Below are 22,847 nucleotides of genomic sequence, written 5' to 3'. Positions count from 1 at the left end.
CCACAATACGAACATATATTAGTTAACTGTCTGGCCGGGACCAGCAATCGTGGTTATCAATGTTAGCCACCAGACGCCCCTTTGGCCACAGGAGTGGGGAGATGTCATGCCACGAGTGATATCCTCCAAGGCATCTCCACGTGTACAAAAGAACCTGTATTACTTATGCCGTTATATACTCCGTATATTGACTCCGTATGATCATGGTAAAATCGTCTGCATATTAACCATGGGGTAATTCTAGGAAAGCTTAAGCACGCTCTACCCAAAGAGCCAAAGGCTAGAGGCCCGATGTTGCAAATGTATGTAAGACTTGGCAATCAGCTCATTATTACTTCCTCCGTACATATGCTGGAGTTATAGTAAGCACTTACCTGGTTATATAACCAACTACGGAGTACGGAGTAGTGATTATTTAATCCAGCTTGAGAATTCGCGACTCGTATGCTGTTAAGGACGGAAGGCTGTGGATGAATCGTGCTGTTAGCCCATTCTGTTTACTCCTTAGTTGGTTAACAGCCTTAGGAGAAGATACGTTGTATGCAGCTACTCCGTTCAAGGCAATGCAATCATGATCTTACTGACCAATCTGCTGGAGTCGTTATGTTGAGAAAATTAACGGAGTCGCTGTCAGCTGTGCAAGGAGGGCGAAAACACGAGGCTGTGGATCTTCGCCGACTAATTAGGAATGGTCGGCTCTCTGGGTTGCAAATAATAAGCTTAACTAAAAATATCAAGAGCTTAAAACCTTGGCGCGACGGCAAGCCAACAAGGGAGTTTTAGGGGAGGACATATGTCGTGAACTACACTTTGGGGTGAAAGGGTAAAGGGTGTATGTATCTCCCTGGAATTCTCCGTCAGGCCAGTTGCTAATCAGGTTACAGCAGCTCACCCGCGCAAATGACTTCCAATTTCCATAATGAGACATGACCAACATGCTGTCCCTAGACAGTCACAGCCACCAAGCCAGGATATCCCTGTGGCTAGCAAGACGGGGAGCCATCGATATACAGTGCATGAGTACGATACAGTCTAAGATTGGCTATCTCGAGAAAGCACACAGGTTTCTTGGGAGCTGCGCCCAGATTTGGATTGCAAAGTTATACTACATCACGAAGTAACGGTTTAGAAAACAAACACAAGCTTCTCCCCTGACACTTTTCCTGATTTCACCTCGTCCAGCCCTACAAGGACATCATCCCATGTTGCTCTGTCCTTGACCCTAAGCGGATGTGGCTTCATTTTCTTCTCGTTGAGTATTTTCTGGAGGATCTGAGCCAGCTTCCCACCAAATGCCCTTGTTTCCTCACTTCCTGGCCTCTCATAGGGCGGTGGCCAGGCAATGTCTTTGCCCAACATGGATATACCCACAATCCAAGTAGCCTTGATCGCCTTTCTAGTATTTGCTGTCGACTCCCAGAATGGGTCAAGGGAGGTATAATGGCCGCCAGCACGACCAATGGCACCATAGCAGATATCAATTGAACCCTTTGTCGAGATGCAGTCAAGTGCATATTTTAGGTTGTTCCTGGTTGCTTTTTTAATATCCTCCGCACAGGTTGGAGAGCGGTAATCAAAGACTTCATCCGCTCCATAGCTCTTGACAAGCTCATAATTCTTAGGGGAGCATGTTGCAATAGGGCGGAGACCGGCAAGTTTGAGAAGCTGAATAGCAGTTGTACCTACGGAGGTACTTCCACCGTAAACAAGGACAGTTTTCGGCTCTTTTGCGGGGCGGAGTATAGGCCAGACATCAAGCTCTGACAAGAGATTTTGGAACAAAGCTTGGCCGGCAGTGAACCAGATAGTGGACATAGCTCCACCGACAGACCATGGAACACTTTCGGGAAGGGTCAGAGTGATATCGGCCGGGGCGCTGACATATGTTGCAAAGGCTCCAGATGAGGGGTCCAGTGGGTCGGACCCCATCACTGCTCCGCTAACCCGGTCTCCAACTTTGACATCTCGTTTAACCCCTGACCCAACCGCCACAACAACACCCGCAAAGTCACATCCTCCGATCAGGCCAGGTTTTGAGAAACCGGCTTCCATCTTAGTGTCGACAGGATTTACCGATACCACTGCTGTCTTAACGATAATCATGTCCGGCTTGAGTGTGGCCACCTGGGCTTCGTGAGAGACGTGCAAGTTTCCATCTTCCCCAAAGGTGAGAGCCGTTTGTCTGTCCGGTAGTTGTGTCATTTTTGCGCTCAAATTTTGTTTCGTAACCTGGTTTGTGCCGTGTGATTGGGAAGAGTACGCTGTATGGGGTGTCTCCTGCTTTTTTTTTATGGCAACAGCAGCTAGGACAAAGCATTATATTCTACTCTCGTTGCGCTGTGGAATCGTCTGAACGATGGTTATCGAAACATCGTCGCAATCCAAAAGCCGAAAATCTCCGAATCGGCGTCATCAGTGATGGGCGCCAGGGGTACAAGGCTCTAAGGTTATTGTCGCCGAAAACTGAAGTGAAAGACCATGGCCATTCGAAAGACGGGTGGAGAACTCTCCTCTTCATATCTCAACGCACTGAGGCGTAGTTTCGATCTAATGTTGTTTTCCGTTGAGCGGTAACTATTATTTTGTTGACTACGGAAGTTGTACTCTCTCTCTCTCTCTCTTTTATTTTTATTTTATTTTATTTTATTTTATTTTATTTTATTTCATTTTTATTTTTCTGAGAACAAAACCCATCCTCGCAGCTGCGATAGAAGGGGTTACATACAATAATCCAGAGGAAGTACGGTAAAAATATAAAGTCCGAAATTTCCTCAGTTCATCAAAATAGCACCTCTGTCGCAAATGGGGTCTACAGCTGGCGGTTACTGATCCCCTTATAATCGGATTTCAGTGCAGTCATCTGAATATGTACAATAGTAGCCATCCCTTGCTGGACAGACTCACACATTTCACCTCCGGTTACCGATGACATGAAGCCATTATTCCCTGTTTTTGCTGGAGGCGCCTCCGTAGGCATGCTCCACCACAGAGTCTCATGGTTGAGTTCAAATGACCAGTGCTTGCTTCGACTGGGAGATACAAAATCAATTCTGTAGCCAGTCGTATGGTCCGAATAGTTTCCTCTGAGTTTTCCGCTATAGGTAGAACGGAATGATAAGTAGTCCTCACTCAAGGAGACGTGGTCGTCCGAGACCATTTCGAAAAGTATTTCATCCTCTTTCACCAAGGTAGCCCTAGTGTACGTTTTGCCAGGATGCAGACGACTGAAAAGACGGAATAGCGCAAATGTGTAGGGGCCTGCGTGGCCTCGGACATAAGTAGTGCCTTCCATCATATCTTGCATAGGTTCGGTAGAACGACAATAATCTGTGCCGCCATATCCTTCGAATTGCAGTTGTTTGGATTCTCCATCCTGAGTAAAAGTGAAGTCCGCAATTGCTTTTGCACGAGGAATTGAATGAACCCAAGATAGGCCGGGCCCCATCAACTGACGTTCTGCGGAATTTTCAAGGTTTCTCCCACCACGTTGTTGAAGAATAAGGGTCCCTCTCACGGTAGGCAGATTGATTGTAACAGTCGCCTCAGACATATCAAACGGCACTTCATACTGTGCCCATGGTATATCGCCGTGCCCGCCCTCTTTGTTCTCTCCTACCCATTTCCCTATGATCTTTCCTGTCTCTTGATTGGCTTCGACAGTGCTTTCTTTAGCAAAAAGTTCACCCGCTATCTTAGTTCCATCCGGCAAGCTGGCTCGAAATGTAGTACGAATTGGGCATTTCCCTAAAGCTGCTTGCGTTCCGTCCCGGAAAAACGTCATCGTAACAGCAACGTTATTTGTTGTCAGATCGACAGCATCGAAAATCCATGCCTCCAAATGAGTCTTGCTCATACAGGCAAGGCGGGGGAAGAAAATATGCTCGAACTCCGTAAGGTGAGGAGCAGGTCCGTCTATCACAGCATCCTGGTTTTGGAGACAAGAGATGGCAGATTGTGCGTATCGCATTTTAACGTCGTTAGAAATCCGCGCCTATTTGGTAAAGTATGCCTTGAGAAGGGTGAAAGAGCAAGGAGCAGCTGGATATGGCAACAAGTTTGAAATAACAATTATATAACAGTTTGAAGCCTATTCATATATTGCTGATATTTGAGCAATGAAAACACCGGGGGAAATGTAGTAGTAAAAAGGCAAATTATCTCGCAGGGTATCTACTTCAAGTTTCAGTGGTGAGCAGCAAGCATACTTGCTATTCAACACATCTTGAGTACTTCGCCAGTCACGGTGACACTCATTCCTCTCGCCGGCGACATAAATATGACACCAAAGTCGCCGAACGAGCTGAAGGTCTGAGTACATAGTTGGCAATCTGCTCCTTGCATCATTGTATTCGCAATATGACCATGTACGGAGTACTGCAAGGGTTATCAAGATCCCGGAAATTGTCGGATACTAATGAAGGATGAGCGGCTAAACCATTTTGGGGTTGGACGAACTGTTGAACGGGATGGATTGAATTGCCCTAGCATCATTGCATTGAAAGGAACCTTTTCATAGGATGGGGCCAAAACAGTGTACCTGCCGAAAAGCGGGGACGACAACTGCGCCCGCAAGGACTATAGAATCTGATATCTTACCTATATTCCGTAACAGGCACCTCTTTTTGCAATCAAGAGCAGAGCATGCGATGTCGTCCGAAAAAGCCTCCTGACCAATCAGAGATTTGATTAGAGAGTTTAAGGATTATATATAATCCATAGCCGAGTCTCCTGGCTCGGGTCGCCATTAATCCGTATTAGAGTTCTAGTTATCCTCCTGGGAAGATGAGGCTCCTTCCGGCAAGCTTGATTGGCCTTTATATAGGGTAAGTTTCCACGGGTGATGGTTTAATTGCAACTCTCGCGTTCAATAGTAGATACGTCTTCTTACTTTTTGGACTACTAGAAGGCCTCCACTTCATGTCTACTCTTCCAATCAATAGAACTCGCCAGCCAAATATCGTCCGAAAGGATCCAAGTAACTAAAGCTGTCATATTGGAACACTTAATTGGTTAGGGCCTTGCACTTTTCCTTGCACTCCTTCTTCTTCCATGAACCCTTTCGGCGCTCTGAGCATCTTGAACTTTATTTTTGGCTGTGAACTTTTGTCGTTTCGCGGATTGTTCTCTGCCAGATGATGTATCCAGCGCTAAATCGTCTTCGCTCTCTTCTTCGGGGGATGGCTCTCTTTGTTTCTTCTTGGCCTCACGAAGTTGGGGTTTGGCTGTTTTACCAGCAACTTTTGGTATTAACCTACGCTTCTGAGGGCGGAGCCATTCTTCCATTCCTGGGGGCCAGTAAACCCGGCCGTATGGACCCCCCATGTTCATTTCTTCCGGATCTAACCATGACGTATCACTAGTATCAGTGAGTACCTGGGTTTTCTTAGAAACTTTCCTCTCATCCTCTCTGTGATGCGGGATGATGGAGTTGATTTTATCAAATCCTGGAAGCTTATATATCTTCATAAGCTCAAAAACAGCCTGTTCTTTATCTTTGGCTTCGATCATGAGATCCATAGTTAGATCACACGGCGGCAGTGTGGACACCCTCGGGCTATGCTTCCGCCGTTGCACTTTAGTTATCGCTTCCGGGACAGGTTCGGAATAATGCATCTTTTGCGTTTTCCCTTTTCTTACCCAGGTTGATCTTATCCGATCATAGAGGGACATTATATCAAGTGTGCCTTCCCGAATTCGATCTGGATCAAAGTGGATATTATGGTGGTGGTAGTCTAGGACGAAAGGTATGTTTAATTCTTCGCATACGGGCAGAAGATCGTGGACAGTCCAGCTCATATCATCATTTTCCAACACGAGCCTGTCTCTGATATCTTGTGGCAAGTCCGCGTAGGCCTCTCTGAACCGGCCCAGGGTGCTCTCTTTATCTCCAAAGGTGCCACCCATGTGGAGGATAATAACTGCATCGCGATCCATCTGAGGTGGTAATTTCAAGAGGTTTAACATCTCTGCATGATATGCTAGATCTCTGATGGAGTTACTGATAACTTCTTTTCGTGGAGAGCCGAGTTGAGTAAACTAACACTGGTTAATGTCTAATGATTGGAAAAGCCCTACAATTCAGGTGCACACATACCTGGCCAGGGTGAACAGTGAGACGATGATTGAGTTCAGCAGCAACCTTTCCTACCTCAGCCAGCGCCTCGGAAGCAAACGGGGCTAGTTTATATCCATATTCAGCATGACTAGCAAACGGGAACATCTCACTGCTGATTCTCATGAAGCGAATTCCAAACCGTGCATTCCAGCGGATCAGTGTCACCAAGTCCCGAGTATTCGCCAAGCCCAGCTCCTGCACGAATTCCTGCCCCCTGGCGATATCCGGAGGTTTGGTACGGTCTGGGCGGTTTTTGGTAGGATGGCGTGCCTGAGAGGTGTCTCGAAGAGGATGTCGATTTTCAAGTATGGAAGCAATGCGGCATGTCCGGGAGCAAAAAACTGGAGGATTTGCATTGCGTAGATATGTATTAAGACATGCCTAAAAAGGTCAGAAATGGCGTTATAACTAGTTATTGGATTGGGTGCTTGCGGACATATCCTAACCGACCCTTCCACGGCAGCGGAAGATAGTTGCTGTTAACAGGAGGAGGTTGTGAGGCTGCTTGCTCTATTTGATTTTCATCTACTGCGAATTCACCATCCTGTTCGAGGCGTTCGGTTAGGTCGTGGCTGGCGCTCATGTTGCGGAGGTGTAGTTGTGCCCTGCCTTGACCAAGGAGATGCAACCCGATGGCCTGTGACCGCTTACAGCAAAATCCAGAAGAACGTAAATATGAATGTACGTACATGTAACTTTATGAAACGGGATCTATTCAGTGAGTGTACACCTTGATGATGTACAGATTGCGATGATGATATAGTGATATAGTTGGAAACAGTTTTCGCCACTGTTATGGCAGATCCTGGTTTGCTTCCCCAACTTTGAATGTACATGATTCCACCCAACGTACTCGTTCAATACTCACTCGTCGTACGGGTCTGTATAATATGTAAATCTAGTACTAACTAGATAGTCAGCTGGAGTTGCTGGCTGGTAGCATACACTCCTGTTTTCCTGTTTGTCAAGATTTTAGTAATGTGTGTGTTTGTTTGTTTATTTATACAACCTTCACATGGCCACCACTTTCATTTATGATCTCTGCAGGGGTAAATTGATCTTTTCCCCTCACAAAACTTTTATCCTAATATTCTCGGTTATATGAAAACGCTGTAAATATCCTCCTCCTGGGGAAGACATGCAAACTGGGCAAGAAACAAGTTTTCTCGACTTTTTCAGCAGCTGGACATGAGTGACGTTGTGCTTAGTAAGGTAAGAACTCCAATAGGCTAGAGTCCAAGCAACGAGTTAGCTTCGGGCTGAATATGCAGTAACCTAAATTATACAGACTGTTGATTGGTCCATAGTCTTCTAGAATAACGTGACCCTAAACAAACCTCGACACTAGCTAAGGTTTGATCTGACCATCACCACTTTCTCCATAACCACGCTCGTTGACAAACACCATTCCACTAGCAAGCATCGCTACCTACTCCGTACAAAACAACTGAAAAGTCATCAGTCATCGATGCAAGTGCTAAGTATTAGTACGAAATGCATAATTCAGCTCCAAAACTATCCATCCTTCAGAAATTAGTTATGCGATCCGTGGAAACGGCCAGATCTCGGTGAATATGTTTTGAAGACACTCTTGTTGCGCTGGAGTTTCTCGTATTTTGTCTGCTGCTTCGTGCCTTGCCAACTAACTGAAAATGGACAAGTGCTGAGACCCATGGATCTTGGGTATATCCCAGGCATAGTTAATTCTAATGAATTCGGCATGATTACTGTGGTGTTCTTGCAATGCCTCTCATCGCCGGAAAACTCCCCGAGAACGGTGACTTGAGTTCGCTGTCGATGAGGCTGACCAGGTACTCAGCTCAATCCTAAAGCTGGTCTGGACCATGCTGCCATTACATCTAACTCTGTGGCTATTAACTGAAACTAAGAGACGGCGGATGTAAAAGTGCGTCTAGGGCTTACTTCTCAAAATGGGAGCCGCCAGGAGTCGCCCCGTCAGCACAACTCCACGAGGAAATACGTCCACAGCAGAAAAGTATGATATGACATCTTTGAAAGCGTTATCACGCTCTTTTCTTTCGCGTTTGAGCGAAACTACGGAGAAAACGCTGCTTGAACACAATGTGGCTAGGGACATGGTGTCGACTAGGAATGATACTTTCTCCTTGCTTGGGGTATTATCCAAAATCCCCTGCACTCCGTCAAATAGTTAATAACTAAACTACAAATGTAAGCTAGCAATAGAGGTGGGTGGGTTTGGACCATGGTTAACATTGTTACAACGCTGCCACCCCAGGTCCATCTGCTGGGCTGTCGAGACACCGAATTAGGGCAGAGAATGAACCGATTCGGCTGCATTAACACACCGAAAACCCAGCAGTCGGCAAACTATGCAGCTTCCTCAAGACCATCAATGCAGATGGGGCGATGATACAAGAAGGATATCAGGCAGCGGTATCCCTCATCTACTCTTCACGGGAATACTTTCAGTCAACCACACTTCACTCTTTTGCTTCTAAGCCTCGATCAACTGCGTACTATACCACCATGCCTCAACGCAAGGAGCCAATCGCCATCATTGGCAGCGCCTGCAACTTCCCGGGCAATAGCACCACCCCGTCAAAACTATGGGAATTGCTAAAGGAGCCTCATGATCTCTCGAAACCTGTTCCAGAAAATCGCTTTAATGCTAATGTTTGGCACCACCAAGACAACGCCCATCATGGTACTAGCAATGTCACCAAATCCTATTTCCTCGAGGCAGACCCTGCTACCTTTGACGCAACTTTCTTTAACATTCCGCCAAATGAATGCGAGGCTATTGACCCACAGCAGCGTATGCTGCTTGAAACTGTCTACGAATCCTTGTGTGCCGCTGGCGTCACCATGGAGAGCCTCCGTGGGTCTTCTACTGCTTGCTATGTCGGGCTTATGTGTGATGACTGGGCTGGCATGCTTGCTAAGGACTGGGACTGTTTGCCGCAGTATGCTGCAACAGGCATATCTCGTGCCATTATGGCTAACCGTATCTCCTACTTCTTTGATTGGCATGGCCCGTCCATGACCATTGACACCGCCTGCTCGTCTTCATTGGTAGCTGTGCATGAAGCTGTTCAGGTCCTTAGAAGTGGTGACTGCAATGTGGCAGTTGCTTGTGGAGCTAATTTGATTCTTACACCTGGTATGTCCTCTATTATTTTCTGTTAACGAACGGCCTAAGTACTAATTCTTGGGGAATCAAGGCATGTATATTGCGGAAAGTAAGCTGAAAATGCTTTCTCCTGATGGAAAGTCACGAATGTGGGATCAAGGTGCCAATGGTTACGCGAGAGGTGAAGGTCTCGCAGCAGTGGTTCTGAAGACCTTGAGCCAGGCTATTAAAGATGGTGATCATATTGAGTGTGTGATCAGGGAGACTGCCTTCAACCAGGATGGCCGCACCACTGGTATAACTATGCCAAGCAACCTTGCTCAAACTGCCTTGATTAGAGAAACTTACAAAAAGGCTGGCCTTGACCCCTTGGACCCCAATGACCAGCCCCAGTTCTTCCATGCCCATGGGACTGGCACACCCGCCGGAGATCCACAAGAAGCTGAAGCAATTAGTCGAGCGTTTTTCAAAGATGGCCAAACTGCTGAAAAGAAACTCTGGGTTGGCTCAATCAAGACTATTATTGGCCACACTGAAGGTACTGCCGGCCTTGCCAGTCTTATTGGTACCTCCCTCGCCCTACAAAACAAGACAATCCCACCAAACTTGCATCTCAACCAAATTGCTGAGAAGGTCAAACCTTTCTACACCAACTTGCAAATCCCAACGACAAGTCACGCGTGGCCGTCTCCTCCGGCTGGCCAGCCAATGCGTGCCTCCGTGAACAGCTTTGGCTTTGGCGGTGCTAATGCCCACGCAATCCTCGAGAGCTATGAACCAACCGCGGTGCACAAAATTTGCGATAAAATGCCCCTATTCACCCCTCTCACTTTCTCGGCCCATTCAGAAAAGAGTCTCCGAGGAATGCTTGACACATTTTCTGAGTTCTTGAGTGCAGAAAATTCACCTGATGTTAGTGATGTTGCCTGGACTCTGCAGAACCGCCGCTCGGCTCTGGCCCACAAGGTCGCTATCTCTGGCCGAACGACAACCGACCTGGTTGCTGCCATCGATGCTGCTCGGAGTCAGAAGGATAGCCTTGGTGTTCGATCTTCAGGACCTGAGAAGTTGACAGTGCTTGGCGTCTTCACTGGTCAAGGTGCTCAGTGGCCGACTATGGGTAGCCAGCTGATCAAGGCCTCCGCTCATGTTCGAAATATCATCGCCAACCTCGACCGATCCCTCCAAGAGCTTCCAGAAGCTGACAGCCAAGCTGGCCTATTCGTGGAGAGCTTGAAGCCGATAAAAAGACTTCTCGTCTTGCCGAGGCTGCCCCTTTCTCAACCTCTCTGCACTGCTGTTCAAATTGTGCTGGGTAGACTTACTCAAGGCTGCTGGGTCCAACTTGGATTTCAAGGCGGTGATCGGACACTCTTCTGGTGAGATTGCTGCTGCCTACGCTTCTGGATTTATTTCCGCTAGAGACGCTATTCGCATTGCTTACTACCGCGGTCTCTACGCTAAGTTTGCTGGCTCTGCCTCTGGAAAGAAAGGAGCAATGATGGCAGTTGGCACAACCCTTGAGGATGCTGAAGAATTTTGCCAACTTGAGGAGTTTGACGGTCGTATTACTGTTGCCGCTAGTAATGCTGCCACTAGCGTCACTCTCTCGGGAGACGAGGATGCGATTGATGCTGCTCTAGTGGTGTTCAAAGATGAGTCGAAATTTGTCCGCAAGCTCAGAGTTGATACTGCTTACCACTCATTCCACATGAATGCATGCTCTGAGATGTATTTGAAGGCAATGGATGCTTGTGGTATTGAGTTCAAAGATGGACATTCGTCAGTCTCATGGTACTCTTCAGTCGTTTCTGGTACAAAGATGGCTAGTAACAATCTCAATGGTCAATATTGGGCCGACAACATGAACAATGCCGTTCTTTTTTCACAGGCGGGAATTACTGCCGTGAAAGAATCAGGTCCATTTGACTTGGTCATCGAAATCGGCCCCCATCCAGCTTTGAAGGGGCCGTGCCTGGAAAACTTGGAGCAAGCTACTGGTGTAGGTGGCACACCTTACACTGGCCTCTTATCTCGCGGTGTTGATGATGTCAAAGCATTTTCTGCTGCTCTCGGCTACGTCTGGGAGACCTTTGGCCCATCTGCAGTTGACTTTGAAGGGTATGATAAACTCATGTCTTCAGGTACCCAGCGTGACAATTTGTCTGGAGACCTTCCTGAATATTCGTGGGATCACTCAAGGAGCTATTGGCTTGACTCTCGGGTAGCTACATCTTACACTTCTCGCGAGGCTCCCCATCCGATGCTGGGTGTAAATGTTGTTGAAGGCACTACCGGAACGCAAATCCAGTGGAGGAATATTCTATTCCCCAAAGAACTTACCTGGATTCCTGGCCATCGATTACAGGGTCAGAATGTCTTCCCTGCGTCTGGATATGTGTGCATGGCTGTTGAGGCTATAATGACCCTTGCAAGCAACCGGGATGTGCAACTGATTGAACTTGAAGAGGTGGACATTGCTCGTGCTATTTCATTCCTTGATGATACTACTGGGATCGAAGTCATCTTTACCCTTAACGTCTTGTCATCTGAATCCGAATCTATCAGCGCTATCTTCCAGATATCATCGTGCCCCAAGGGTGATAATACGTTGACTTTGAATGGAAAGGGAAAGATATCGCTCCGTTTCGGTGAACCAACCGCCAATGCGCTTTCGGCTTCTCAGATTCCTCAATTCAACATGACAAGCGTTGATATTGATCGATTCTACAAGTATCTATCGGACATGGGCTACAACTACTCTCCACCATTCAAGGCGATCAGTTCCATCCTTCGTAGGAAGGATGCCGCAGTTGGAGAAATTACTGATGCACGCGGTGAAGCTTGGGAGGACAATTTCCTAATGCACCCCGGTTTTGTTGATACCAGTTTCCAAGCCGTCTTCGCTGCATTCAGCTCTCCGGGTGATGACCGGCTCTGGTCAATACATGTTCCTACTAAAATCAACCGGCTGTCAATTAATCCGTCACTAGCAGTGTTCCCACCAGGAGAAGAAATTGTTTGGCCCTGGCAAGCAGCTGTGACCAGCGGGACCCATGATACCCCCACCGCCGACATCGAGGTCTTTGCTCCCAATAAAAATGGGGTTCTTATGGAAATTGAAGGCATTGTTCTTGTTCCGTTAGCCAAGGCCTCAGAGGAGAACGATGTCAAGCTATTCTCTAACCTCATCTACGATCTAGCTCAGCCAGACGGCGCAGTTGCCTCTCCTCATCGTTTACCTGAGTCGGACGCTCATATCGCGAGAGTCTCAGAGCGATTCTCTTTCTACTGGATTAACAAACTCCTCAATACCATTACTGCCAAAGAGGAAGAAGAAACCCTTCCACATTTCAAGCATATGCTCAGATGGTGTAGGTTTGTGCACAAGCAGGTTATCGACGGGGAGCACCCCTTTGTTGGACCTGATGCTGTAAACGATACTTTGGAATACGTGGAATCTCTTGTTGCGGATGCAGGAGACCGTGCTGATATTGGTATTCTCCGAGCTGTTGGCCAAAATATTGCCCATGTTATTCGCACTCGTGGAAATATTCACGAGTACGCGTTGAAGGATAACATCCTGGATCGTTTCTACGAGGAGGCTATTGGCCTGGATATAACAAACCAGTGGGAAGCAAACCTGGCTGCCCAAGTTGCTTATCGATATCCGCGGATGAATATTATTGAAATTGGTGCTGGCACGGGTGGCTCAACTAGAATGATTCTCCCTACTCTGGGAAAAGCCTTTTCAACATATACATTCACGGATATCTCCTCTGGGTTTTTCGAAGCGGCGGAGAAGAGATTTAGCCAATATTCTGACCGCATGATCTTCAAAACCCTTGACATGGAAAAGGATCTCAGCGAACAAGGGTTTACTGAAGGCCATTACGATATGGTTCTTGCATCAAATGTTCTACATGTCGGCCCTGATATTGATTTGACTTTGTCAAATGTGCGCAAACTTGTAAAACCAGGCGGTTGGTTGATTAACATGGAGGTCGCTACATACTTCCCAAGTCTGCGCGAGGGTTTCTCGATGTCTGGCTTCCCAGGCTGGTGGTGCGGTGCCGAAACTGGTCGGCCATGGGGTCCAACCATAACCGTGGAGGAATGGGATAAAGTGTACAAACGAACTGGCTGGTCCGGTGTTGACACCTTCACTCCCAACATTGACTCTATAGACCACTTGGTTGTTATGGTAACCCAAGCCGTGGATTCTCAGATTTACACGCTCAGAGATCCCCTTTCGCCCGGACATGCCCATCCACAGCGTGAAAACCTCGTTATTATTGGAGGAAAAACTGATAAGATTGCCAATATCGTTACCGAATGTACTAATATCCTACGCCCGCATTTCAGGTCTATCTCAAACGTCACTTCAATCAACAATTTTATCAATAGTGACAGCGACGCAGTTGCTACAGTCCTAAATTTAGCCGAGCTAGATGCTCCAATCATGAAAGAGCTTATGGATAACCAGCCCCAAAAGCTCGAGGGTGTTAAAGAGGTGTTTTCAACCCCTAGGGAGATTCTTTGGGTAACGAAAGGCAATAGATCAGAGAGCCCATTCTCTCGTATGCTTGTTGGCATGGCACGCACACTTCGCAGAGAGTATTCTGGTATCAACTTCCAGGCACTTGATGTTGATATATTGGATTCAAATTCTGCTAAGCTCTTTGCAGAAACATTGCTCCGACACCTCAATCTCAACGAGGCAAACAGTCGTCTTGTCCCCGGCTCTATTCTATGGAGCGATGAATCAGAGTACCATTTGGAGAACAACAAAATTTATACTCCAAGGCTTATGTCTGCTGATAAGATGAATGATCGATACAATTCATACAAGCGGCATATCGCTCACAAAGTCTCCGCAAATGCCTCTAGCATTGAATTGACCACAAAGGATAGCTCCTATAATCTTTGCGAGCCATCCCCACTTAAACCTACCACAGGGTCCGATGGTGATACCGAAATTACTATTTTGAAGTCCCTACTTCAGTCTGTGGAAGTCCCTTTGGTGGGACACTTCTTTTTGTGCTATGGCACTAACGACTGTGGTGAAAGAGTCATCGCCCTCTCAGATCAGAGCAAGTCAGCTGTTCATGTTCCAAAGTCTTGGACGATACTTTACAACGGGGAGACCAATGCAACTCAAGTGCTTCTTTCAATTGCTGCCAATCTCGTCGCACATTCGATTATCATGGAAGCCTCAACAAGTAGCACTGTTTTAGTACATGACCCTGATCAGGTTGTTGCTGCAGCTATAAGGAAACAAGCAGCAGCGAAGAAAATTCGTGTTTTCTTCACTACCACTCAAACTTCAAAGAAGGGGCCCCAGTGGACATATATCCATCCCAGAACCCCCCGCCGTTTGTTGAGACGGCAACTACCAAAAGAAGTCTCACTTTTTATCAATTTCTCCAGTACCTCAGATGAGCAGATTATATCTAATCTCTTGGAGTGTCTGCCACTTTGCTGCAAAAAATCCAACCGATCTTCGTTTTTCGGAAATAGTGTTGCAAAACGCCCCGGCTCTGATGCTGAACTTGTCTCCAAGTATTTATCTACAGGCTTTGACATTGCTAAAACTGCTAACTTTACTGTGCCTGACGATAGGTCCACCCTGCCTTTGGATAAGGTTCCTGGGTATTTTGATGAAACTAAAGACCTAGTAGTAATCGACTGGGCGGTTGATACTCAAGTTTCGCTCACTGTTGAACCTATTGACCCTTATGCCAACCTATTTAGCGCAGAGAAAACATACCTTATGGTTGGTTTGTCTGGCGAAATGGGCCAGTCCCTCGCTGAATGGATGGTAAGCCGAGGGGCGAGACATGTCGTGCTTACTAGTAGAAGACCTAAGGTAAATGCTGAGTGGATTGAAAGCATGGAAGATGAATATGGGGCAACTATAAAGCCAATGCCGCTGTAAGTTTAGCCCTTCTTATGACTGTGAATGATTCTAATGAGACCTAGGGATATTACGGACGCCGATGCGCTCCAAGCCTGCTATAACAAAATATGTCGCACCATGCCTCCAATTGGCGGAGTTGCCCACGGAGCTATGGTTCTAGTGGACAGCCTTTTCCAGAAGATGAGTTATGATGACCTTATGGCAGCCCTTAGGCCAAAGGTCCTTGGAGCAATAAACCTGGACAACCTTTTCTCGGAGAACACCCTTGACTTTTTTATTCTGTTTTCTTCTATTACAGCCTTAATTGGAAATGCTGGCCAGAGTAACTATATTGGAGCCAACAGTTTTATGGAATCCCTAGGCTTGCAGCGCCGTCGAAAGGGCCTTGCCGCGTCCGTAATCGCCATTTCGTCCCTAATTGGGCTTGGTTACTTTGAACGTGCTGAGGATCTGGATATCGACCAATTTTCTCGATCTGGTTACAGAAATGTATCTGAGCAGGATATCCACACCTTGTTTGCGGAGGCGATTGTAAGAGGAAGGCCAGGGACAACAGAGAGTCATGAAGTTGTTTCAGGTGTTGTTCCTACATATGCAGATGGAGACATCAGGGCATCTTACTTGAAGGATACCAAGTTTTCCCACCTAATTCTAGAACGCACTTCGGCCAAGCAAGACGGCTCTTCATCCACTCAGATACCCGTCAGGATTCAGCTTCTCACGGCGACAACAGAGGAGGAAGTGTGCGATATCATGCAATGTAAGCCTTACAGTTCCACTTTATGAGGCAAAGAGTAGCTGACATTTCATTAGCTGGCTTTACACGAAGAATAAAGAAGATGTTGCGTATCCCAGAGGAGGATGACTTCAACGCAACAGCTTCTTTAGTAGAGCAGGGAGTTGACTCCTTGGTTGCAGTCGAGATTCGAACTTGGTTCATCAGAGAAGTTGATATCGACATGCCAGTTCTGAAAGTCCTGGGTGGCTCCTCTGTCTCTGATCTGATCAATGATGCTATGCAGCGGATATCTCCTGACCTTACCCCTAATCTTGGGTCCGAAGGGGCTAAACCTGAAGCCAATACTATATCCACAGCACCAAAAGTACCTTCCAATCCTTCTAAACCGGTGACTGTGCATGACTCTGCTCAGCCCACCCGAGAGGCCGAACCCCAGGTCGAAATTACAAAGGCAACACCAGCGGCAAGCTCTATTCCTACTATTGCGTCAACTACAGAGCCAGTTGTTAAGCCATCGACGGAAATCCACGAAAACAAGTCCGGCCAACACAGTTTCGACCGCTTAGCTAAATCAGAAGTCACTGAGAAGATGTCCTTTGGGCAATCACGCTTTTGGTTCCTTAACCAAGCTCTACAAGATAAAACAACGTTTAATATGGCAATTCTGGTCAGGCTTAGTGGTCGAATTCGTGTCAAAGACATGGAAAGAGCCTTGGAAGCCGTGGTCTTGAGGCATGATGCGCTGCGTACAAGATACTTTTCGACTGGTGAATACATGGAAAGCCCAATGCAGGGAATTATTCCAACATCCGCCGTCAAACTAGTTGTCAAGCACTGCAAAGATGAATCCGGTGCGTACAGGGAACTTGATGAAATCAGATCACATGTGTGGGACCTAAACAGCTGGGAAACGATGAAAGTGACCCTACTTTCTTCCTCTGAAACGATGCACTACCTTGTCATTGGATGTCACCACATCGGCATGGACGGATTCAGCTTCAATGTCTTCTACAGCGACTTAGAAAAGGCGTATGAGGGACAAAAGCTTCCTTCCATCCCAAAATCTGCGCAGTATGGGGCATTTGCACAAAAGCAACGCGAAGACTGGGATAATGGTAATATGAACGCAGATCTCGCATATTACCGTGAAACAATTCCTAGCAATCTTAACCCAATACCCCTATTCCCATTTGCAAAGATCAGCACACGATTACCGCTAGATACTTACGGTACCTACAGTGCCGACGTCCGCATTGAGCCAGCACTGACAAGAAGAATAAAAGCTGCCTCCAGATCCCTCGGCTCGACAACATTTCATTTCTATCTTGCGGCCCTCCAGGCTCTTGTCTTCCGTCAATTAGACGACTGTGATGAATTCTTTATCGGAGTTGCGGATGCAAATAGGACAGACGACAAATTTATTAACACACTTGGCTTCTTCCTGAACCTCCTCCCCGTCCGTTTCGAACGCTATGCTGCAAAGAAGTTTGGAGATGCTGTACAGCAAGTCCGCAACAAAGTCTACAAAGGACTGGCTCATTCCAAGTTGCCATTTGATGTACTCCTGGACGAGTTAAAGATCCCTCGTTCGGCCACTTCCACTCCCATCTTCCAAGTTTTCGTGGATTATAGACAAGGTGTCCAAGAGAGACAGAAGTACATGGGCCTTGATGCTGTCGGCGAAAAGTGGCACCTCGCACGGACCGGTTATGACATGACTCTCGATATTGTTGAAAATGCTGCTGGTGATACCCGTCTTGAGCTTCGCCTTCAGCAGCGTCTTTACACGGCAGAGCACACCAAACTTTTGTTGGAAGGCTATGTGAACCTTTTGACGGCTTTTGCCGATAATCCAGCCGTAGACTGGAGTGCACCAGCCGTTTGGGACAGGAAGACAATCAACGAAGCCATTGAAGTCGGCCGTGGTAAGTCCCCAGATCAAGATTTTTTGAATAAAAGATTAATTTGCTATAGGTCCTTTTTTGCAATACGAATGGGCCCCTACGGTGATGCACCATATTGATGACATTGTGTCTCAGCATGGCACCAATATCTGCCTCAAGGATGGAACCGGGAAGATCATGACTTACTCACAAATGGCACGCCGCGTTGACTGCATTTGCTCTGCCCTGGTTGCAGCTAATGTTATGGAGGGAGATACGGTGGCTGTTTTTCAACAGCCTACTGCAGACTGGGTGTGCTCACTGCTTGCCATATTCCGTGCTGGTGCAGTCTATGTTCCCCTCGATCTCCGTACCCCTTTTCCTCGTCTTGCTGCAATTGTCGATCAAGCCAGGCCTCGCGTGATCCTTGCTCATAGCCAAACGCTAGGAGATGTTGAACACCTTAACGCTCCAACGTCAGCAGTAGTGGATATAAACAACCTACCTGTTAACAGCCCAGAAATGCCTAATCTCGCCAAATCTGACACGCTCGCAGTTATCCTTTTCACCAGTGGTTCCACAGGGGTCCCCAAAGGCATCCATATCAACCACAGCAACATCGTGAAACAGTTGGAAGGCTGCTCCAAACAATTTGAATTCAAGGACTCCGCCTCCTATGTCCTTCACCAGACTGCATATTCCTTTGATAAATCCCTTGAGCAGATTTTCACCGCGCTGGTGCATGGTGGCGCCCTTTATGTTGTTCCTGCAGAGCAGCGTGGTGACCCAATTTCAATCACCAATATCATGGCCTCAGAAGGGATAACTCACACTGCTACTACCCCTTCCGAATACCTGATGTGGTTCCGTTATGCACGAGAAAACCTGCTGAAGTGCAAATCTTGGAAATGTGCCCTTCTTGGAGGCGAGGTTGCTTCAGATGCTGTGCTAGAAGAGTTCCGCAAGTTAGGAATGCCGATCAGGCTACTTGACAGCTATGGCCCTGCAGAAATCACAATGTCTTGCGCTAAAGTCGAGTTGCCATATCGCTCTATGGTAACTGGTCAGCAAGCACCAGTAGGTTTCATGCTGCCTAATTACTCTGTTGTTATCGTGGACCCTAAGATGAACCCACTGCCTCTCGGCTTTGCTGGTGAAATTGTTATTGGAGGTGTAGGCGTCGCCGAGGGATACTTGAGCAATGATGAACTCACCAGACGAAAATTCATCCCGAATAATTTTGGGGGGGAAGGAACGGTATACCGTACTGGAGATAAGGGCCGTCTCACGGAAGAAGGGGCCCTTTTCTTTGACGGCCGCATAGATGGCGATACCCAGATTAAGCTACGCGGCGTCCGTATCGAACTTGAAGACATTGAAAGCACCATACTTCAAGCATCGGCAGGAGCCCTTACTCATGCCGTGGTTACCATACGTGGAGAACAAGACTCTGCATTCTTGGTAGCACATGTCGTATTCTCCGCAGCATATACAGAATACCGTGATGAACTGCTCACCCGGCTCCCAATGCTTCTACCGCTGCCGCAGTATATGATACCTACTATCTTCGTTTCTCTAGACAACCTTCCATTCACCACTCATTTCAAGGTTGACCGGAAAGCAGTGCAGGCTCTCCCGATTCCCGAGGCAGAAAACAAGTCATCAGAGGATCTAACTGAACGGACGGAAACTGAATACCAAGTTGCAGGGCTTTGGAACCAGATAATCCCAGCAGCTCGTGCTTTAACACCCAGCGCCGACTTCTTCCATGCAGGAGGTAATTCTCTGATGCTTGTTAAATTACAGGCAATGATACGCCAAACCTTCGGTGTTAGCATTCAGCTGTTTGATATAATGAATGCTGGAACGCTTCGAAACATGGCGCGTTTGATTGATGATGCCCTTGGTGTCAAGGAGCTGGACTGGAATGCCGAAACTGATCTTCCAGCATTTCCCAAGCTGAACTCCGATCTCTCTTCTCCAAAGCAGAAAGACATGGTCGTTATGATGACTGGAGCTACTGGTGTTCTTGGTAGAAATATCCTTGCCCACCTGGTTTCGGAGGATCGCATCTCTAAAATATATACTTTGGCTGTGCGCCCGCAAAACGGCGTTTCCACCTTGACCCGCATTCCCGATCCCAAGGGAAAGATCATAATTAAACATGGTGACCTCGACAGAGCTCGTCTCGGTTTATCTGAAAAAGAGGCAACTCTTCTTTCAAGCGAAGTCGATGTAATCCTACACCTTGGTGCTAACCGTTCATTCTGGGATTCTTACTACCACCTCCGTGCTACAAATGTCTCCAGCGTCAAAGAAATTGTGAAGATTGCATACCCACGCAAGGTCCCTATTCACTTCGTTTCATCAGGCGGAGTTACTATGTACTCGGGCAGCTTCCCACCTACCAATGGGCACGACGGGTACGTTGCCTCCAAGTGGGCAGCAGAGAAAGTGCTTGCCAACGCAGCGAACGAGCTCGGCCTGAGAGCTGTCTTGCATCGCCCGACAAAAGCCCCTGGGGCCATAACCACTGCTCCAGACGAGATTTTGAACGAACTCCTTGCTCTTGTCAAACAAGCTCAAAGGAGACCGGATCTTGAGGGTCTATCTGGAAGTCTAGGCATAGTTCCTCTCGAACGCATCGCTGGGAAAATTGTGGGGTCTATATTCGACACAGAGTCTATAGAGTCAGGCCATCCAGAAGTCCTAGCACATTCTAGCGCCCTTAACGTTAGCATCAAGGACTTCGCAGACAAGATATTGCAAGACAAGTCTCTGTCTACTCTGGAAGGGATGCCAGCCTTGAAATGGATGGGAGTGGCTAAGAAGATGGGATGGAGCCAGTTCATGGTTGGCCACGAAATTTCCATGACGAACTCCAAGGATCAAATTGTGTCTACCCGATAGGCAAATGGAGGAACCGAGATTCCCCGTCTTGCAAACTATAAAGATGTTGGCTTTATCACGTTGTTCATTGTCTATGTTGATCGTTGATTAGTTAATTTTTCACTTTTAATTCGCCTTTCATGTATATAACTAGGTAGCTATTGGGCCCCCCCAAATAGACGTTATTTACCTCTCTCTTACCATTTGGCTAATTATCATTTGTCACAACTTCATATAACTACGAGTACAAGTCTCTCTCCTTCTCTCCGTTGCCCCTTTTTACTGTCTGTGGTACTGCTGACTAAGCATGGCTAACTACTGCAAGCGCTTCGGCTCTTTCCGACGTCACTTCATCAACATCACATCCTCTAACCTGCCAGCCTAGGCTGATAATGGACCTTATTCTCAATAAGTTAAACGTATACCAGCTAATTTGGTGTTAATGCTGTGAAGAGCTCCTCGTCCTCGTTTTAACCTGAAATACCATTTGCCAAAAGACCAGATGGCTTCAACATCGCCTTCAAGTGCGATATCTCCATACCTCATCTTTCTCATCAGTATTGTAACACTTGGTTCTCTTCAGTTTGGATATCATTTGGTAACTATATCCTTATCTCACTAATTCCTTTACACTTTTGTAAAGTTGAAATGCAGTTCATCGAGCCACTTTTTGGCAGGTCTAATGTATTGGCTTGGCTGACATGCATCTTTGTGCTCTCGTCTGGTATTAGGCTGAGCTCAATGCACCCAAGGCCGTCATAACGTGCGAGAAGGATCATATTTCATCATCAAAGCTACCCCAATGCATTCCTATGAGCCAGGGTGTGTTTGGTCTTGTGTCTTCAAGCTACACTCTGGGCGGACTTCTAGGGGCCCTCCTGGCTGGGCCTCTCTCTACTAAGTATGGTCGACTACTAGTTCTTCGGTCTACGACAATATTTTTCATCCTTGGCCCATTTGCCGAGACCATCGCTTTTCCCATCTCCTTGTTTGTGGCAGGGAGGTTTTTGTCTGGTATTGGGTCAGGTGCTGCCCTTGTGGTTGGACCGATCTACGTTTCTGAGGTCTCCCCTGCGAGCAGCAGGGGGCTGTTTGGAGCCGTTACGCAAGTTATGGCCAATATCGGTATCTTATTGACTCAGGGATTAGGTTATTTCCTCAGCAAAGGCAACACGTGGCGTATTATTCTCGCTGTGTCCGGGTTTATTGGCATAATTCAGCTCTTCGGGCTTGCATTCGTTGTTGAAAGCCCTGTTTGGCTCGCGGATAAACACAACATAGCCCAAGCAAAAAAGGTTCTACAGAGAATAAGAGGCCCTGCGGCAGATATTAGTGAAGAAATAAGGACTTGGGAGATATCCACTCCTTCCGACCCAAGAGGTTCCATGGCCGTGGAAACGGAGGAAGAAGAATCGCTTCTCGCAAACCCATTGTCAAGAACTGTTTCCCGTGTTAAAGAACCAGTGACCATGTTTGGAGCGCTTATGGATCCGGTCTATAGGCCAGCAATAATATCCGTTATTGCAATAATGCTGACACAACAATTCACCGGCATCAACAGCATAATCATGTACAGCGTCTCACTCCTATCCAATATCCTACCCACAACAGCAGCCCTCCTAACGGTCTTGGTATCCTGTCTAAACCTGATAATGACTGTTATCTGCGCACCTTTATCCGACAAACTCGGCCGGAAAATGTGTATTTTACTTAGCATAGCAGGCATGGGCAGCATGTCTATGCTCCTTGCTATAGGAATAGCATCTAGCCTCCAAATCCTCTCGGCTGTGGCGACGCTCTTGTTTGTAGCAAGTTTTGCAGTTGGCCTTGGCCCTGTTCCATTTATTCTGGCCTCAGAATTGGTAGGACCAGAGGCAGTCGGAGCGACGCAGAGTTGGGCGCTGGCATCAAGCTGGATAGCAACATTTATCGTTGCTCAGTTTTTCCCAGGCCTTAATGAGTATATGGGTGGCAAAGGACAGATTTACTGGCTTTTCACCGCCATGGCAGTCCTGCTTGGGTCTTTTATCTGGTGGTGGGTTCCTGAGACTAAAGGGAAGAGTGGTATGGATGAAGTCTGGGGGCGGGTTAGGAGAGCTAGCGACTAATTAACTACTGCGTCGAATCTTCCTCATTTCTTTTCATATGGCGTTTTCTAATGCGTTCCAACAGAAGCAAGCTTTTATTTT

The 22,847-nt window shown here is 47.1% G+C and overlaps 5 protein-coding genes across 5 annotated transcripts; 2 read left to right on the top strand and 3 right to left on the bottom strand.

Moving 5' to 3' along the window:
• Window positions 1-1,125: 1,125 nt before the first annotated feature.
• On the bottom strand, window positions 1,126-2,202 carry MGYG_01496 (TOXD; the record flags this gene model as incomplete). Its single annotated transcript, XM_003177372.1, has 1 exon — window positions 1,126-2,202. One exon carries the CDS (start codon window positions 2,200-2,202, stop codon window positions 1,126-1,128), a length of 1,077 nt encoding a protein of 358 aa, XP_003177420.1.
• A 607-nt stretch (window positions 2,203-2,809) lies between these two features.
• On the bottom strand, window positions 2,810-3,967 carry MGYG_01495 (hypothetical protein; the record flags this gene model as incomplete). The annotated part of the gene is made up of 1 exon (XM_003177371.1): window positions 2,810-3,967. The coding sequence occupies one exon, from the start codon at window positions 3,965-3,967 to the stop codon at window positions 2,810-2,812; it is 1,158 nt and encodes a 385-aa protein (XP_003177419.1).
• Window positions 3,968-5,010: 1,043 nt separating this feature from the next.
• MGYG_01494 (UV-damage endonuclease) lies at window positions 5,011-6,698 on the bottom strand (the record flags this gene model as incomplete). Its single annotated transcript, XM_003177370.1, has 3 exons — window positions 5,011-6,036; window positions 6,095-6,496; window positions 6,552-6,698. 3 exons carry the CDS (start codon window positions 6,696-6,698, stop codon window positions 5,011-5,013), a joined length of 1,575 nt encoding a protein of 524 aa, XP_003177418.1.
• Window positions 6,699-8,623: 1,925 nt separating this feature from the next.
• Window positions 8,624-20,679, top strand: MGYG_01493 (lovastatin nonaketide synthase; the record flags this gene model as incomplete). The annotated part of the gene is made up of 6 exons (XM_003177369.1): window positions 8,624-9,257; window positions 9,319-10,484; window positions 10,558-15,161; window positions 15,210-15,907; window positions 15,961-17,811; window positions 17,861-20,679. 6 exons carry the CDS (start codon window positions 8,624-8,626, stop codon window positions 20,677-20,679), a joined length of 11,772 nt encoding a protein of 3,923 aa, XP_003177417.1.
• Window positions 20,680-21,160: 481 nt separating this feature from the next.
• Window positions 21,161-22,766, top strand: MGYG_01492 (sugar transporter 8; the record flags this gene model as incomplete). Its single annotated transcript, XM_003177368.1, has 2 exons — window positions 21,161-21,256; window positions 21,390-22,766. 2 exons carry the CDS (start codon window positions 21,161-21,163, stop codon window positions 22,764-22,766), a joined length of 1,473 nt encoding a protein of 490 aa, XP_003177416.1.
• Window positions 22,767-22,847: the final 81 nt, after the last annotated feature.

Source organism: Nannizzia gypsea, genomic scaffold, assembly GCF_000150975.2.
Source record: "Nannizzia gypsea CBS 118893 supercont1.1 genomic scaffold, whole genome shotgun sequence".
NCBI lineage: Eukaryota > Fungi > Ascomycota > Eurotiomycetes > Onygenales > Arthrodermataceae > Nannizzia > Nannizzia gypsea.
Note: the sequence above shows the minus strand (reverse complement) of the source record. Positions and strands in the feature narration are given on the sequence as shown.